Source organism: Panicum virgatum, chromosome 3N, assembly GCF_016808335.1.
Source record: "Panicum virgatum strain AP13 chromosome 3N, P.virgatum_v5, whole genome shotgun sequence".
Lineage (NCBI taxonomy): Eukaryota > Viridiplantae > Streptophyta > Magnoliopsida > Poales > Poaceae > Panicum > Panicum virgatum.
Window position 1 is genome coordinate 892,057 of NC_053147.1, and position 17,954 is coordinate 910,010.

A 17,954-nucleotide genomic window follows, 5' to 3' on the forward strand; every position below is an offset into this window, starting at 1 on the left:
AAGAAACAAAAATATAATGAAGGTAAACTTACTCAGTCAAATTTCTATGACTATCATCGTGGATATTAGTTCGCTAGTGTCCACTAGTCTTGGAAGAAAGCAAAACTATCTTTGTATTAGCTCGGCTATCTGTTACGATGATGCAACAAAGCATACCAAGGAAGATTTACATGCAGCTCAGGTGTAAAGTTTAGTGTTGTCTGCATGAAATTTAAATTCAACATGAACCTAATGAATTATGACATGGAGAAGGTACAAACACACTCAACAAATTTTGGTGGACAAATTCCAGATCCCAATTCATAATACTAACTAAAATTAGTTGCATCCATTAAGTAAAAGTGGAATAATGTCAAGGTATTATAGGGACAATAAAGAACTGAATTGCTCCTGTTATCCACAATGTCAACTTCATGTGTAAAGACATACAGTTGTAGCGAAAATGGCCTCTCATGCCATATTTCAATATAATGTTTTGGCGATTGATGACACACACAACACTTGGACTAATGTGATCGGTTAGCGGACGGGGGTCGAGGGGGAGCCGCCCCTCGCGGGTCTCAGGGCAGCGCCCTGAAACCTCTTCGGTTCAAAGGACAAGAATCGAAGAGACTGTGAAGAAATTCAATACACCGGTTGAACCGACATTAAGGAAAAGACACACGCCGGTGTAATTGTCCAGAAGCTGGAAACTGAAGATACACTCACCGGATTAACCGACGTTGAAGAAAATGCATACGTCGGTGCATTGCCAAACGAAGACCGATGAAAATACATACACCGGTTGAACCGACGATGCATCGGTCAATTGCATCGGTTCAGTTGTCCAGATAGGTGGTTTTTGGAGGAACGTGAAGAAGTTACAATCACCGGTTAAACTGACGCTAATTTTACATACACCGGTTGATTGCATCGGTTAAACCGGCGATACACCGGTTAATTGCTAACGGCTAGTTTTTCAAGTAGCAGTTTACATACACCGGTTAAACCGATGATGGCTTTGGAGGTACGTCGGATTAACCGGCGTTAAGCATTTTTCTGGCAGCTTTTCTCCAACGGCTACATTTGCTTGGGCTGCCTATATATACCCCCAAGGCCGGGTCATTGAGTGTGCTGGAGTTCAAGGAAGTATACAAGAGCTAAAGATCATCTCCAACCACCATAGAGCTTCATTGTACATCATATAGGCTTAAGCACACTTGTGAGAGTGGTTAGTGCTTGTTATAGGGATTAGTTCTTGCGAGAGCTCCCTTGAGAGAAGTCTTGCTGCGGCAAGCAACTTGTGATCCGTCGTGTGACCCTCCGTCTTGGTGTGGAGTGGCAACGACACTTTGTGCGGGGGAAGAGGAGGCCCCCTCCTTGGTGGAGAAGCTCCGTAGTGGATTTCGGCCGGGTGACCGAGAGAGACGGTGGCGGTGCACGAGACTCGGTGTCTTGTGGGCACTTGCCTTTGCTTGCCGGCATCGCCATTGGTGGCGTAGTGCAAGACGGTGATCGGAAGAGCCTCGGTGTCCCGTGGACGTAGGCGTTTATGCCGAACCACGTTACATGACCGTGTCTACTCGGGAGTTAGCATCCCTCTTGCACTTACCTCTTTACTTACCGCATTACGTTTCCGCACTTACTCTACCTTGCATACCTTTACTTTCCTAGTTAGTTTGATTAGGATTAGCTAGGTTGCAAGTCTTTTTAGGGGTAAGTAGAGAGTAGCATAGATAAACCTTAGTCATAACTAGCATGCGTAGGACGTGTTAGATTTATCTTATGCAAGTAGTTTGAGCCCTAGGTTAAAAAGCGATTAGCGACCCTATTCACCCCCTCCCCCTCTAGGGTCGGACACCCCGGTGATCCTTACAACAGTGCCGCGCGTTCCAAATTTGCTAAGAAAAACAAACCAAAAGGAATGATAGCAGTTGTAACATAAAAAATAGGGGGCTCAAACACCAATGCTATTAAGGCCTGAAAGTGTGGTGTGCACATCTCAGGTTTTTTGTAGAAAGGCAAAACGATGAGGAGGCACCAACGACTGGTACGGAGGCGAAGCCCAACAACAGTAGACTGTAGGACAAACGGGACAAGATGGAAGCAAATTGCGATGTGGCGAGCATGAAGAAAGAAAGGACGAATGGGCCAAGCAGTAGCAGTAAAAAGAAAAGTTAAACACGCACGATACACGCGTCAAGATTCAATTCGGGGAAACGGCAGAGCTGCTCCCATCGCTGGGATTTCTTCCAGCATAAGGATGTACATATGAAAAGCAACTTAAGAAAACTTGCAATCTTATTAGTGAATTATTATGTATAATTTGAAGGCGATCTGGCTAATGTACGACTGGCCGTAATTTTGGTGGGTCACACGGCCGCCCCCACTTTTGGAAAGAAGACTAATTTTGTATGTTCATATTTTATTTTCTGGCAAATTTCTTCATGGCCCATAGAACAAAGCAACACAAAATAAATATACAAAGATTATTTGTACTCTTCCTTATCCGGTGGGTGTGCATGCAAATGTGAGGGAAGAAAAAAAAGTATCCATAGCTTGTGCATGCACATAATTTGAAAATAAAAGATCGTAGTTTCAAAATCTAGTCGAAATTAAAATCCGATTGCACAATTGTGTTAGGTTCAATAAGAGCTTTAAAATAGGATCTCACAGCACTATATTTTAATGATATATTCATTGTAAGAGAAATACATTTTAGTGTATTTTAATTTGCTTACGATGTTTACAAAAATTGCTTATGGCTTTACAGAATATTGCTTCACATGCCTTAGTTCTGATAATTGGATAGTGGTGTTCATGTTGTAAAGATAGATTGTTTGGTGTGATTAATGGTTGAGGGTAAACAACTTTGTTGGGTAGATGCATGTTTATTGCATGATAAATAATAGGCAACTTTAGCAGATCAGTTGAGCATTTTAACTAATTTATTTTAATATTTTTATTATACATAAAACAGTTTATGCACCTTTGAAAAATATTATCAAAATATATACAAGTGGGGTCTTGTTTTTTTGAAGCTATCTTCAAAAGAGATACGATTGTACATTTGGAATTTGAATTTAATGAATGGTTTAAGAACTATAACTTTTATAAATTTTGGAATTGCTTGCATGTGCCCATTGGACTACTACGGTAAACACTGTGCGGGAGTGGATGGCAAATTTAAGCTGTCGTGCAATAGCGCAAACGCACGGCTAGCCAGAATAAAATCATTACCATAAACTTTTCCAACTTTCTTTCCAGGAAAGTTATTATATGCATGTCTATTTTCATGTAAGCACGTAGATTTTGTAAAACTTCGTCCTAACTTGGAATTTGCTTTGTATTTTTTATAATCATAAAGGATTAAAATTAATACAACATGAATCTTCTCCAAAATCCTCTTTGAGCAAATGAAAAAACTCACAGTTATTGACGCTTCTCAGCTTCTCTCAGGGAATAATCGTGACCTTTTGTACCATAATCCTTTTTTCACCTAATACCTGCTACCCTATAGACAGATAAACTTTAAGATCTTTAAGTAAATCTGGAGTGCATTCTTGGTCCATGTGAGGAATGACATAAATATTGGGGAGCCAGAGTTTGAGAAGGGTATCGTTTCTTCTTGTATATTTTCTTTTATCAAACATATCAAAAATTTATCTAGATTCATTGATGGTGCCTTAAGGCGGCAGCTAAGAGAATTACTTTTAGGGGAGTTTCCAGCTTAACCCATGAGTGGTCTGTAGACGTTTAAGGCAGACAGATGCCTAACCTGCTAAGAAAGCCATTGCATGCATGTCAGTATTAACGCGTAATTCCAATAATAGGTGGACATTGGTAGGACTCCATCCTGGATTGTAAAATGATACAAGATTTCCATATGTGGGAGACTAATCCTTGATTCTCCTCTGTATCTTTATATAATAAAAAATCTCAATATCTTATTGTTCTAAATCCAACATTGATTTTGTAATATCAAATTTTGATTTGCCCTTGATCTCCACCATTATTTACCTTCATTATTGTATCTGTATTGGCAGCAAACTCTTGAGGAATGAATTAAATGGTTGAAGGTAAATGACAAATTGCTTTTGACTACTCCAAGTATTTGGGACATTATATATACCTGTAAGCACATCTTCTTCACCAGCCCATTTACGAATGGTCCATTTTTTATTGTTTCACCAGGAATGAGTTTTTTCCCTCTGTTTTCTGCATGGTTTGCAGTGGATATATTGCTAGCAACATATGCCCATGGGGTACATGTTGATCCTAATGACATTATGAAGACCATAGAGGTGATTTCATTTTCTTTCTTGGCTTAGGTGACTACTTTGTAGATTTGCACCTTACTTTATCCACTTGGAGATTGTTTTGATTATTTGATGAATTTCTAATTTCCTTGGCTTTCTTCTCTTTCCAAAGTTTATAGTTGAAGATGTCCTTTAATTTCTTAATCAATTGAGATTATGAATAATCTTTTTCATGTTCAAAATGTCACTTTTCTTTCTTATCAAAAGAGTGAATGTGGTGACATTATTGATTGTGTGGACATCTACAAGCAACCAAGCCTCCAAAATGCATTGCTTCGAGATCATAAAACCCAGGTATATATGTATTAGAATTTTTTTTATACCTTTTAACTTTTATGTAACAGTATATTTTTCGGAACATGCTACGCATGATTTATGTGACACTATCCTCATGCTTGATAAAATAACAAATAAGCAATAATTTTGTATCTTTTCTTAACTTCTATTCATAAGGCTAGAATGAAGAGAGTATAACCATGCACGTTCGTGTACACTGTTCATTTCAATTGATAGCTGCTCGGTAGATGAGATATTTTATTATTTTCCTGGAAAATGTAAAAGAAAGAACTATGTTTTCTCTTTACCCCTTGACGTACAGCTTAAACCAACAAAGGAACCACCTAAAATACTTCATAAGCTTAAAGGAAGAAACTACAGTTTTCCTGAGCAAACATGGCGAAGAAGTGGTAGCTGCCCAGAAGGAACCATCCCGATTCGAAGGAAGCCTACTAGTGCTGATGATGAGGCTGCAAAGCGTAGTCTCCCTTTTTTCTCATATGCCCATCCTACGGACGCGGCGATCAAAGATGAAGGGAAAGGCAAACTTGAAGTAAGTCATCCAAATTATCTAGAACAATAATGGTGTTACGTTGTTTCTTCATGTTTTTGAGATATAGGTTGTGATATCAATTTTACCGATCAACAGTTTATTGTTGATAACTGATTTTTAGCGACGCCCATGTGACGCTACTTTGGTGTTATATATAGTATAGTGTAAGCTGCATCCTTAGATGATATATATAAAATGATGTCGATGGATTGTTTGTTGCAGATAGCTGCAGCTTATGGTGTATATGGACCATATCATGGAGCCAGCGCTGCACTTCCCATCTGGAAAGTACAAGTGGAGCCCAATGAGTTCTCAAAGAATTACCTCCTCATTGCCAGTCCTCATAATAGGATATTTCCCCCCATCATAGGCTTGGATCCACCTGACATCAAGAATCAAATAGCTGTTGGAATGGCTGTAAGTGCGCACATCGTTAATTGGACTCTAATTATCTTCCATGTAATTTCCAAACATTACCATGTGACAGTAGTTGTGATTTTACTTGGGGGCAGAACAACTAATGTTGACATGGTTGCAGGTTTACCCTTCAGTTTTGGGCGACGACAATCCTAGGCTTTACATCTATGCCACTGTAAGCACATAGTACTATACATATTATGCTCAAACATTCGCAGGAAAAATAATAAAAAAGTAAGCCAGTAGCCTGCTAGTTACTCATCCTGTAATGCTAAAATGAAGGATTCTGCATACACATGTGCCTGCAGAATGATGGAGGCGAGAAATCACACTGCATAAATCACGAGTGTGGATTCATTCAGACCAACAACCAGTTTGCACTGGGGACAATGTTCAGGGACAGTGATTCCAGGGTCGGCGGTGATCTCTACTTCGTCACGGTTGCGCTGTACAGGGCAACAGGGCCTGCAGTCTGGTGGCTGTCCATCAACGAGGTGCCCATCGGCTACTTCGACCCCAACATGTTCCCAGTGCCCTTCATCGAGAGCTTCCACAATGAAATGGGAGGGCGGGTGCTGGACACGAGGCCAGGCGGTAGGCACACCCTGACGCCGATGGGCAGCGGCATGTACGCCTCGGCGGGGGCCAACAACGCCGCCACGATCGCCTACTACCTCGCCGTCAACAAGAACGGCGGGGACCAGGTGGATGACCCCGTCAACACCATCGTCACCACCGCCAAGTGCTACGATGTCAAGAACCTGGGACCGGATCGGGATCATCCAGGCACTGACGTCGCCTACGGGGGTCCAGGAGGGTACTACTGTGATCAATAGTTTAACTAATTAAAAAAGATGGAATTTGCAAATAATTTCTCATCGATTAAAGTTTGCATTTCCTGCAGCACTTGATGCTCTGTGTGATTTTTGTTGGTTTTGCCATTCTTTGACAACATGTCAGTTCCGTTCGACAGACATGTTCCGTTCGACAATGACTTCACATACAGTTTACAGCAAATGAGGGTTTGCAAGTAGAGTGTAATAAACTGCAAACTCAACTATTTTTCAGATAATGATTGTGCATTTGTGCGTAAAAAGATAGGCCTTGCATTGACAACTCGTGAAAAACAGGCGTTATATTGCACAACTATATACGCGACATGCATGTAAGCTAACTAGCTAGCTACTAGCTACCTGCTGTACTATGAAATTTGGTAATTAAGCATTGGAAAACAGGGCCGGGCAAAGTACATTATTTCAATGGTTTATGGCAAGATATTGTTGCACTTTTAGGACAGGATTTCACGAAAATTAACATGCAAAATCAATTAAATGGAATGAGAGACATGTTAACTGTAGTAGTGTTAACAACTGAACTGCCTGAATGCCATAACCAATGTACTCTCCTGCATCTATATATGCAGCAATATAATATGCATGTGTCTTCCTTATCTCTCGATCTGGATTCCGGAAAGCCAAACTTCCACTCAAAATTAAGATTATCTGTGTGGTTAATTTGTCAAAATGATATCCTATCTAAAGACAATTTGGGCAAGAGAAATTGACACCAAGGCGATGAATGTGCCTTTCTGCAACTAAGTAGTAGAAAGCATGAATCATTTGTTCTTTGAATGCAGTGTATCCAGCAGTACCATCAGGCACAAAATTAATGATCAATAGCCGTGGAGTGACGACCAGCGTCGATCATCCATACAGTATATAGACTACTGTATATATACATAATACATGGGTCGGGTAAGGCAAATTTAATTAATTATTTGCTAAATAAATGACGAAGCAGAGAGCGCATCTAGTGGCAGAACAAAGCTATGTAAGATCCTGCAATAAAGACACCTATCCCCAAGATGGCGGCTACGACATCCCCAGCACAGACCAAGAACTTTGCCGCCACACTCAAGCAAGCAAACCTCGAAACTCGGACGAAGATGAACAAGTCCACGACGCAGATGATGCACGAGAAGGACACGCCGCAGAAGAGGACGCCGGCGAGGAGGAGCCAGCGGCACCATACGCCGCTGGGCGGTAGGAGCTTGTCGACCCTCTTCCTCGACCCTATGATCGCCATGGCTAGGGTCACGCACGACGCCTGGATGGTGCAGGAGGTGATGGCCGCGAAGCAGGACAGGTACAGCTTGTTGAAGATGCTGAGGTCGGCGGCGCAGGCGGCCGGCACGGCGAATGCTGAGTATTGCTGCGGGTAGGTTATGCCGACGGCACAGGCCGCAACACCGCCGAAGAAGGCGGCCAGCCATAGCATCTGGCTGGCCACCACGGCAAAGCTCCCTGCACAGCTGATGGGATTAGTTCATCAGGATCAATGATGAATGTACATTACTTAATATTTACCGTTGCTGAAGAACATCTGATAAGCTGAGCCCTGAGCTTGAGAGATCTCCCCCCTCTCTGTTTTTCCGAAGTACACTGGGTATTGTTTGCGAGTGCCACCTGTTTCTCTTTCGACCACCAATGCTGCACTGACAGCTTTCTGCGAAGCCGAGGTGTAAAGCAAGAGTATTTCCTTTGGGTCTGGGGAAGTTAGTTTTGTAATGTTCTGGAGGTATTCTTTGAGGGAGTTGAAGGCTTCCCTTTGTTGTTCGCCCCATTCGAATTTTTGGGAGCTTCGGAGGACTTTAAAGAACGGCAGGCTTCGATCTGCCGAGCGTGGGATAAATCTGTTCAGGGCGGCGATTCTGCCCGTGAGTTTTTGCACGTCCCTTATTGATTTTGGCTCTTCCATGTTGCAGAGTGCTGCGATTTTGTCTGGGTTGGCCTCGATGCCTTTGGTTGAGACCAGGCATCCTAGGACCTTCCCCTTGTGTACTCCAAAAACACATTTCTCGGGGTTGAGGCTGAGGTTCGCCTTCCGGAGGTTGGCGAAGGTTTCTGCAAGATCTGATATGTGGTCTTGTCGTGCTGCACTGATGACGACGATGTCGTCAACATAAGCCAGAATGTTTCTTTTCAACTGTGGCTCCATGACTTTAGAGGTCATTCTTGAAAATGATTGGCCGGCATTTTTCAGACCTTCGGGCATTCTTACGAAGCAGTAAGTGCCGAAGGGGGTTATAAAGCTTGTTTTCTCTTCATCCTCCGTTCTCATCCAAATCTGGTGATATCCAGAGAAGCAATCCAAGAGTGATACCAGCTGACTGTTTGCAGCGTCGTCGACGATTTTGTCGATTTGTGGGAGAGGGAAGTCATCTTTCGGGCAAGCTTTGTTTAGGTCTGCGAAGTCTATACACATTCTCCATTTACCGTTTTTCTTCTTAACGAGTACTGTGTTTGCGAGCCAAGTTGGGTACTTGACCTCGCGGATGACCTTCGCGTCCAGCAAGCGCTGTACCTCCGCCTTGACAGCGGCAACCTTTTCATCGGACATCTTTTGTGGCTTTTGCTTTTTTGGCTTGACACCGGGTCTGCTGTCGAGGCGATGTTCAACTATGTTTCTGCTGACTCCCCGAAGGTCACTTGCTGACCAAGCGAACACGTCTTTGTTTTTGTTCAGAAAGTCGAGCAGTTCTTTTTCTTCTTCTTCGGACAGTGTTGCACTTATTGTTACGACCTTATCCGGTAGATGCTTGTCGAGGGGCACTCTTTTGACTTCGCACCCTTCGTCAAAGGTTACTTTCTCTTTATTGGGCTTCGCAGTTAGCGAGCTTCTTTCAGTTTCGAGGGCATGAACATTTCTCTGCCCCGGAGCTACCCCTCGTTCTATGTCTCTGGCAAGCTGTTGGTTGCCACGTACAGTGATGATGCCTCTTGATGCTGGCATTTTCATGCACAAATACAATTGGTGAACAACTGCTTCAAATTTGTTGATGAGTCCCCGGCCGAAGATGGCGAGGTATGGATAGTTCATTTTTCCGAGAGCCTTGACCCTTTTCCCTCCGAATCCAATTAAGGGGATTTCGGCTGGCTGGAGGAGGTTTCTGTCTATGTTCATTCTATCGAAGGTGCTTGAGAAGATGATGTCTGCGGAGCTGCCAGTATCGACTAGAATTTTTTCGATGGTCCACCCTTGAATGTTGGCTTCGATGACCATTGCGTCAGTGTGCGGGTAGCTGTTGAGGCTCATGTCTTCCTCTGAGACGGTTATCGGCATGTGGGACCAAGGTGTTTTCTTAGCCAGACCGTCAACGAGAATGATGTTGACTTGTCTGAAGTAGTCTCTGCGCTGCCTCTTGTTTTGGAACTCCAGGGTGGAGCCTCCAGATATGGGCATGATCATGCCGAAGGATGGCAGCGCGGATATCTGCGAAGCTTGGGAGCCTTGTGGCTCTTGCTTTGGGGGTGGGCCTGGAGGGGCGGAGGTAGCTCTTCCTGAGCCTGCTGCTGGCTCGGAGGCGGAGGTAATGATAGCTGTTTGGGATAAGCTTGTGGCTGAGGAGGCTAGTTGTTTGGGTATGGATTGTAGGAGAAGGCTGGTGTGGGCTGGAAAGTTGGATTGTATAGCGCGGGTGTTGGTGGGAAATGTGGTGCCGAAGGTCCTGACAGGGTGGTGTGATTGACCAGTTTTGCCTTTTTCTCTTCTTCCATACATTCGAGTGTTCTTTTTTTCTCTGGGCAGAAATTGGTTGTATGGTCCGAATCGCTGCCGTGGAAATGGCAGAAAAGCTTTCTTGGTCCATTCGAAGGTCCACAACCTTTTCCTCGACCTCGACCGTGGCCTCGGCCTTTGTGCCCTGGATGATTGCGACCCTGGTTGTTTTGCTGAGCTTCGGGGGATTTGTTTGGTGGAGTCGTGAACTGGTCCTGTTCTTGCTCAGGACTAGTTTCTTGAGAGGGCTCCACAGGGAACACGAACTGAGGGTTTTTGTTCTGGTAATTCCAGTTGTTTTTCTCAGCTTGCCTCATTATCCTTCGCTGCTCGACCCTTCGTCTGTGGTATGCATCTGACCTCGCGTATTTTTCTACTTCAGCATACAGGACGCTGAGTGTTCTGGGTGGCTCCCTAGACAAATGGGAGGCTAGCTGTCCGGGTAGTAAGGGAGCGATGCACTTGGCAATTGCGTCCTTTTCCGGGAAATTTGGAATCAAAGCTTTCTTTTGGACGAACCTCCTGAAATAATCATAGAGGGGTTCTTTGTCTCTTTGGAGACACTGGAAGTTTTTTATGGTGTTTGGATCGAGTCGCCCGAAGCCTTGGAAGTCTTGTCTGAGACTCGCCTTTAGCTGAGGCCAGCTTGTGATGGAGCCCGAGGGTTGGTGAGAGTACCAGTTTGCTACTGGACCTTCGCAGGCCATGATGAAGGATTTTGCCATGATAGGGCCATCGCCGCCAGCCGAAGCTATGGTAGCTTCGTAGGTCATGATGAATTGAGTTGGGTCTTCTGAGCCGTTGTATCTGGGAAGCTGCGGCTTGTAGCCCAGCGGCCACGGTGTGTGCTGCAAGGCTGCAGAGAGTGGCGAGTTTGGGTCGTACATGCCAGCCGAAGGTGGAACATAATGGTCTTGGTGGATGTAGTTGGTTCGGATGTTGTGAATCTCATTTTGGTGAGTGCCTCTCGGCGGAGGTTGCTGCTCGTGATTGGTCTGAGTGTTTGCACATTTTTTCTCCATTCTGTCAATCTCTGCTTGCATGGCTGCTACTTTGCGCCTGGCCTCAGCCAATTGGTTTGCTTGGTTCAGCGCGTTTTGCTGAACGGTCAGCTGCTTGGCAAGGATCTCTTTCTGTTTTTCCAGGGCCTGAAGCTGGAGGCTCAGGGCAGTGAACTCATCCTGGTTAGACCCCGACGGATCTGTAACTTCGGGAGTTCCGTTTGTTGGTTGGTTGTCATTCGGTGGAGGTTGTGTGGAAGTGTTTTCTTCGATGGTTCGGGAATCATGTTGGGCGTCGCCCACGGGTGGGTTTGTGGCTTTCCTCTTTATTTGTGCCATCGAGGGTTGGTTTACGAGCTGGGAACACGGTGGGCGCCACTGTTGGATTCTTCGCTTCTTATCAACCCAAGAAAAATACATACACGAAGGTAGAATTAAGCGGGGTGGCAGAGCTTCTCCCTCAAATATGCACGTGTCGAGTACAGGTTGGTTAGGGGGTATTTATACCCCCAACCTTTATTACATAATGACCTCAATACCCCTACCTGTCCAGAATATTCTACGAATATCCCGAGCCGTAGGTCATTTTACAGGTTGGAATGTACAAGTTGTCTACTCTATCCGACTCGTGCTCGGGACGCTATCCCGAAGGTCCTCTGCAACCTTCGGATCAGCGCCGGACCTTCGGGTGCCCTCTTGATTCTTTGGAGTCCCTGATACTTCGGGTCTTCGGAGTGACCTTCAACCTTCGAGGACCTTTGGTTTCATCCGAAGACCTTCGGCCGCATCACTTGACCTTCGGCCGGAAGGGTGACCTTCGGCCGCGTCACTTGACCTTCGTGCGGAAAGGTGAGCTTCGGCCAAAAGGGTGACCTCCGGGCTCTGGAGACCTTCGGTACCTTCGGCTTCCGTCCTGCAGTCTAGGGCAACCTCCGGTATGCGCGATGGTGATCCCCAACACCGCGGTACTCGAGGCGGCGGAGGTCGTTGAAGAGGACCTCGAGGATGTAGCGGCGCTCCCGTGACACATTGTAGTTGAGGTAGGCGAAGATCCCGCACATCCTGGCTTGCGGGCGGGCGGGGCTTCTAGAACCTTCTGCTCCGGAGGAAAGGAAGGCTCTAGGGACTGTGGGAGGGGCAAGGAATTGTTGGCTTGGTAGCGATTTTCTTGTGTACAGGCCAGGCTGTACGAGTCTACGAGAAGAGAAGCGGTTATGTAGCTGCGTCGGCCGGCCGGAGAAGACTGGAAAGGGCGGCGTGCGCACCTGACTTGGGGCGGCGGGGCGATTCCAGGTGGTGGCGGCGCGGATCCGGGATTCGCCGGGCCGAGGAGGAGGGGCTGCGCCCGTGGGGCTCCGCACGGCGCCTGGGACGAGCGGGCGCGGCCGCGCGGGTGCTCCGCCTCGCGTCTCGGCGCGAGAGGCGCCGCAGGAGGGGGGCAGCGGCGGTACACGAGGGGGCGGCGAGATCCGCAGGTCCCAGTGCGCGGCCGCGCGCGTGCTCGCAGGAGGGGAGCGGCGACGGTAGAGGAGGAGCGGCGGCAGTAGAGGGGGGCCGGTGCAGGAGGGGCGGTGCCGAAGATGTCGGGGAGGAGGCCTATCGGAGGGGGTGGGAGACGGGGGAGGAGGGGTATCGGGGGGAAATCTGCTCGCCGAAGCCGCCGCGTCGTTTTGACTGCCGACGGGGTGGACTCGTGCCCAGTGCTACGACTCGCGCCACGTTTGAAATTTTTCTGGATTTTTGTTGAGATCGAAATCGAAATATTTTAATTTACCCACGAAAATACTCTCTCCATAATCGAAAAAGGATTCGTTTTGTATAATGATACGGTCTCCAAAACTAAATTTTAATTTCTTGTTTTTATAAAAATATTTATCGTAAAGTGATACATTTATATTTTTTAAAAAATATTTTTGATAAAAAAAATTATAAAATTTTTTGTGTTTTGAAATTCAACAACTTAAAAATTATTTATGAATTATATTGCTAATGATTAATTTAATTTTGTTCAAAACGATATTATTTTTGAGTTTGGAGGGAATATCATGTTGGAATTGCCACCACCAGGTCGGAGTTGCCGAGTTGGAGCGATCCGATTGGTCCGAGCACGTTAGCAGCAAAGCCATCATCCCATTCACACACGTGCAGTCAGCCATAGACAGCTCGGTTGTCTCCTCTTAGATTTCTCCCGTCGTTTTCTCTCGTGTCTCCTTTGTGAAGGAAGGTGCGCAGTGGCATCGCCGGAAAACCAGCAGCGATACGATCTCGTCCCTCCACCTTTGGGGTCAGTATCCAATGCTGATCAGGGTTTTTTTTACGTCAGACCAAACCGACGCCCGCCGGTTCCGGTAAACCGGACCGGTTTGACCGGTTATCGAAAAAATCGGACAAATTCAAATTTCAAACAAAAACGACAGTTCAATCGGTTTGCACTGGTTAGCCGACCGGTTTGGTCAGTAAACCGGTCTGTTTTGAGGTGTAACCGTTCCGGTGACAAACAAACCGAGCAATGCACGTATAAATGTAAAAAACCACACTTACAATAATGCATACAAATGCAATAGTAATAAGCGTGGGAGTGGGAGGCAACCGCGTGAGTCATATGCCAGCGCGATGGGCCTTAATGGGCCGGTCTTTTTTTTTGTTTAACTTCACATGCCCGCAAAAGTATACTAAATGAACGAATATTTGAAAAAATTTGACACCATTAGATTCGTCACAACTTGAAGTATTTTTAGGAATTTTTTGGGGAATTTTTCATTTTTTGAATTCAAATTTAAATTTTGAATTGGACCGGTTTGCAACCGGTCGGTACCGGAACCGGTCCGGAAGGCCCGGTTACACCGGTAACCGCCGTTTCCGGACCGGTTCCGGTGGTAAAAAAAACCCTGATGCTGATTGCTGCCATCGAGTTGCTACTGTTGTCTTTTAGGGCCATCTTTGCCAACTCCATTGTTGGTGTTGTTCCCAGCGACCATCATGAATTCCAGTGATATTATGAACCTTTATACTACAGTGATATTATGAATTTCACATAAGTTTGGCATTATGTATTTTTAGGAGAATAGTAGAGAAAACCCTACTGAATATGCTTGTGATGTCTGTCTGCACACTTATACATTGTTCTTCTTGATGGCATAGAATCCATTTGCAAACAAGGACAATGCATCAAATTGGACCACAAACAGTGAGTAGTCACAAAGAGGTTCGTCGCCCTCCATTAGATCTTCAACAGATGATACTCTGAATGCCATCTCTGAAAACTTCAACACCAGCTGCAGAGCTCAGTGTTGCTGGATCTTCATTTCTCGGTAAGGCGTTTAGCTGCTTCATCATGAGTGGGCTTCTGAGACACAACCAGAAAAGTGGCTGCCAAAGTGCCAATTGCTTCCGTCGTCCCTGAACTCTCCTGGGTATGGAATTTTTTTCAAAGTACCTGAACCCAGGTCGAACACAAACGCCCAATCATCAGGCCATGCGTGGTCATAGCTACGAGAGTAATTCCCATCAAATTCCAAGCCGTAGACATGGTTCCTCCTGATAGCGGGGAACTCCTTGGCAGAAAGGGCGAAGTTTTCGCGGCAACCAAGGAAGAGCGAGTAGTTGCCAAGGTCCGTCACTCTATCACCGTTCACCGAGCTCCAGTGGCTGCCCACGCTCCGGCGGGCACTCCAGCTTATAGATCTCGGCGAAGGACGGGTGGCCGCTGCCCCTGCGCAGGACGACGAGCAGCAGGTCGCCGGCGCAGGACACCATGTGGACCCCGCGGATGCCATGGTAGCTGTCCACGCAGACGCATCTGCAGAGCCGGCTGATGTGGCCGCTGATGTTCCTGATCTGGACGTGTGGCGCCGGCCCAAGGTTGAGGTCGCAGACGAGGACTCGCTGCCAATCCAAGCAGTATATCCTCCCCGCGTGGAACGCTACGCTGACGACCCCGGCGGTGGGTCGGTCGCACAGGGCGCTCCAGGCGGCGTCCCCAGGCCGGCAGAAGAAGGACTTCTGCGCCCCCATGTCGCCGTAGCGCTGGCCTGCGACCGCCATCCAGTCCGGCGAGGCGAGCGGATCGGCGGAGAGGAAGACCTGGGTGACGCCGGGCAGGAGCGGGAGGCGGACCTCGGCGCCGGAGGCCGGGTCCCACAGCACAAGCCGCGTGGGGGAGCTGGCGTTGTCGGTGAGGGCGAGCCAGCCGCGAGATGCGCCGCAGCAGTACAGGTACGGGAGGCCGGCCGGCGGGGCGCCGATGTCCGCCTCCCGCTGGAGGTGGCGGCGGGGGAGCCAGACGGAGTAATTGCAAGAGCGTGCCGGCGGTGGGCTCCGGGCCGTCCAGCGGGCCAGGATCCACGGGCGGAAAGCGATGGGAGGAGAGGTGCAGGCTCGCCATGGGGCGCAGACCTGGTGGATGTGGAGGAGGTCGGCATCGGTGGAAAGGTAGCTGGAGATCTGCTCGAGGAGGTCGCCGGGGAGGGAGGACCAGCCGGAGCCGCCGGCGGCCGTCGTGCGGAGACAGATGCGAGGACGTTTCATTTCATTGCGAATGTGATTGCTGGGAGTCTGCTCTGTTTGGACTAAATAGATCGTGATCCTTGTTTCCTTAACCGACTAGGATCCAAAGAAAAATTGCAAACAATCTCTATGATTCTGCTATAAAGAGGAACGGAGGAGTATGACAGGAGTCAGGACTCAGGAGTGCGATGGAAATTTTATGACATGGACTTGGATGGAAATGCAAAGATAAAGATGAGATCTTTAACAGCAAGTACAACGGGGTTCTCAGAAAAGGAAGTACCATCTAGTACGGTGGAGCATCATTATTAAGAATAAGAAGTATGGTGACTTGGGTGTAAAAGACATCAGAACCATGAATCTGAGCCTTCTCTGTAAATGGTGGTGGAAAGTTGAGTTTGAGGAGGGATTATGGCAGGACATTGTCAGGGCAAAGTACCTACATGGAGATACTGTTGGATCTGTCGAGCATAGACTTGATGACTCTCCTGTGTGGTCTGACTTGTTGAAAGTCAAGCATATCTACCTAGAAGGTAGAGTGATGAAAATTGGGCTGGGAAAACAGACCTCTTTCTGGTTTGATAGATGGCTAGTTGACAAACCTCTATGTCTCATATATCCTTGTCTCTTCAATCTTTGCCAAGATAAAACTATATCGGTTCATGAGTTTCTAAGCAGACAAGGGAACTTAAGATTTAGCAGATGGCTTAACCCAATTCTTTTAGAGCAATGGCTCACAATTGTGGACTCTGTATACAAATATAACTTTGAATCTGGCTTAGATACTCCTATGTGGAGGTGGACCAAAAACAAATGCTTCTCTACCAAGTCAGTTTATGATTTGCTAACTAAAGAAGACTCTCATAATGGTTTTAAATATATCTGGAAAGCGAAGATTCCATATAAAATTAAGATTTTTCTCTGGTTGTCTGAGAACAAGGCTATTCTAACAAAGGACAATCTTATAAGAAGGAAGTGGATTGGCTCCCCACTTTGCTACTTTTGTCAAGAAGAAGAAAATATTGATCATCTCTTCTTTCAATGCTCTAGCCAAAACAATCTGGGGTATTGTTGGCCTTTGCATTGGTGCAAACAATATTCCGAGTTGCTTTCTACAATTCAGAAGTTGGATTTCTAACTGGCTACCTGGAGGGGAAATTATATACACTAGCTGCTGTGCTGCAGTTTGTTGGGCTATCTGGAAATGCCGAAAAAGTCATACTTTGAAAAATAAAACCATCAAAAGCCCGATTGAAACAATAATCCATATATGTGCTCTTTTGACTTATTGGTCAGGGTTATACAATCAAGAGACCCAAGGCAAGATTCTGGAAGGTGTCCAGGCTTTGGTCGCTTGCGCTCACAGGGTGATGACAGGTCAAGCTTCTGCGCCTTACTCCACCAGAATGTTGCTTCCGCCGGAGGACGTGGAAGAAGAAGAACCAGAAGAGTGAAGAAAGTGAAGCGCTGCTCGCTGCGGGCCTGCTGGTTTTGTGGAAGCTTCTCGCCTTGGTCTTTTGGTTTTTGTTTCCTTCTGTCGGTTAGACCGGTCAAGAGAGCCTTGCAATGTATCCCGGGAACCCCGGTGTTAAACCATGCTGTAATGTCTTTCAGTCTGAATCAGGCTGGAAGTGGTTATCCTCCTAGCTCTCTTTCCCTCGACTCGGTTCTCTGTACGCACTCTGTTATTTCCGTTCTGGTAATGGAAATGGGGCTTCGCCTCGCGTCGAAAAAAAAACAGCAAGTACAACGGTGAGACGACCCTGTAGACATGTAGAGTTTTTTTTTTGCGAAAAACCTCTCCGCAACAAGTAATTAGTGAAGAGAGAGAACGGTGCTATGGTGGTCGTGTTTGGTTTGTGCTACTCTAGGAGTATCACAAACTTTGACCGTTAATTACTAATATTAAATGAAGGCAGTTTGCAAAACTAACTCTACAACCTCGCGCTACTTTGCGAGATGAATCTAATGAGGTCTTTGACCGCACGATTAGAGAATAGTTACTGTAGCATTACTGTAGCCAACCATCGATTAATTACCGTCATTAGATTCGTCACGAAAAATTACACCATAACTAAAAAAATTTTACAAAAAAACATTATTTAGTACTTCATGCATTGAAGATTCTCTCGTTGCGCTACTTGTGCTGCCCTCGTCCAAACAGCGCCCGTCTCGTTCGACGCCAGCTCCCTCGCGTGCTCTAAGGTGAATCAACGATGAGCGCTACAGTTGTACGACTAGTTGCGGCTCGTCGACGGAGTAAAGAATCCAGTACGCGTTAGGAATCCGTTTGACGCTGCTGCTCTGGGCGGTGAGCCAGGTGATGCAGGAACTGTTTATGCAGAT

At 46.4% G+C, this 17,954-nt stretch overlaps 2 protein-coding genes across 4 annotated transcripts; both read right to left on the reverse strand.

Moving 5' to 3' along the window:
* Positions 1–7,139: 7,139 nt before the first annotated feature.
* LOC120663479 lies at positions 7,140–12,733 on the reverse strand. Of its 3 annotated transcripts, none has more exons than XM_039942304.1 (3): positions 12,368–12,733; positions 7,911–12,296; positions 7,140–7,847 (listed from the first exon to the last, which is right to left on the reverse strand). In XM_039942304.1, the coding sequence occupies exons 2-3, from the start codon at positions 10,102–10,104 to the stop codon at positions 7,354–7,356; spliced, it is 2,688 nt and encodes an 895-aa protein (XP_039798238.1). In that variant the 5' UTR covers positions 10,105–12,296; positions 12,368–12,733; the 3' UTR covers positions 7,140–7,353. The 3 variants fall into 3 exon arrangements, with proteins under 3 accessions (XP_039798238.1, XP_039798239.1, XP_039798237.1); XM_039942305.1 differs by having other exon boundaries at positions 7,911–11,898; positions 11,938–12,733; XM_039942303.1 differs by having other exon boundaries at positions 7,911–12,733.
* A 1,364-nt stretch (positions 12,734–14,097) lies between these two features.
* Positions 14,098–16,264, reverse strand: LOC120663480. The gene has a single exon (XM_039942306.1). It carries the CDS (start codon positions 15,627–15,629, stop codon positions 14,727–14,729), a length of 903 nt encoding a protein of 300 aa, XP_039798240.1. The 5' UTR covers positions 15,630–16,264; the 3' UTR covers positions 14,098–14,726.
* Positions 16,265–17,954: the final 1,690 nt, after the last annotated feature.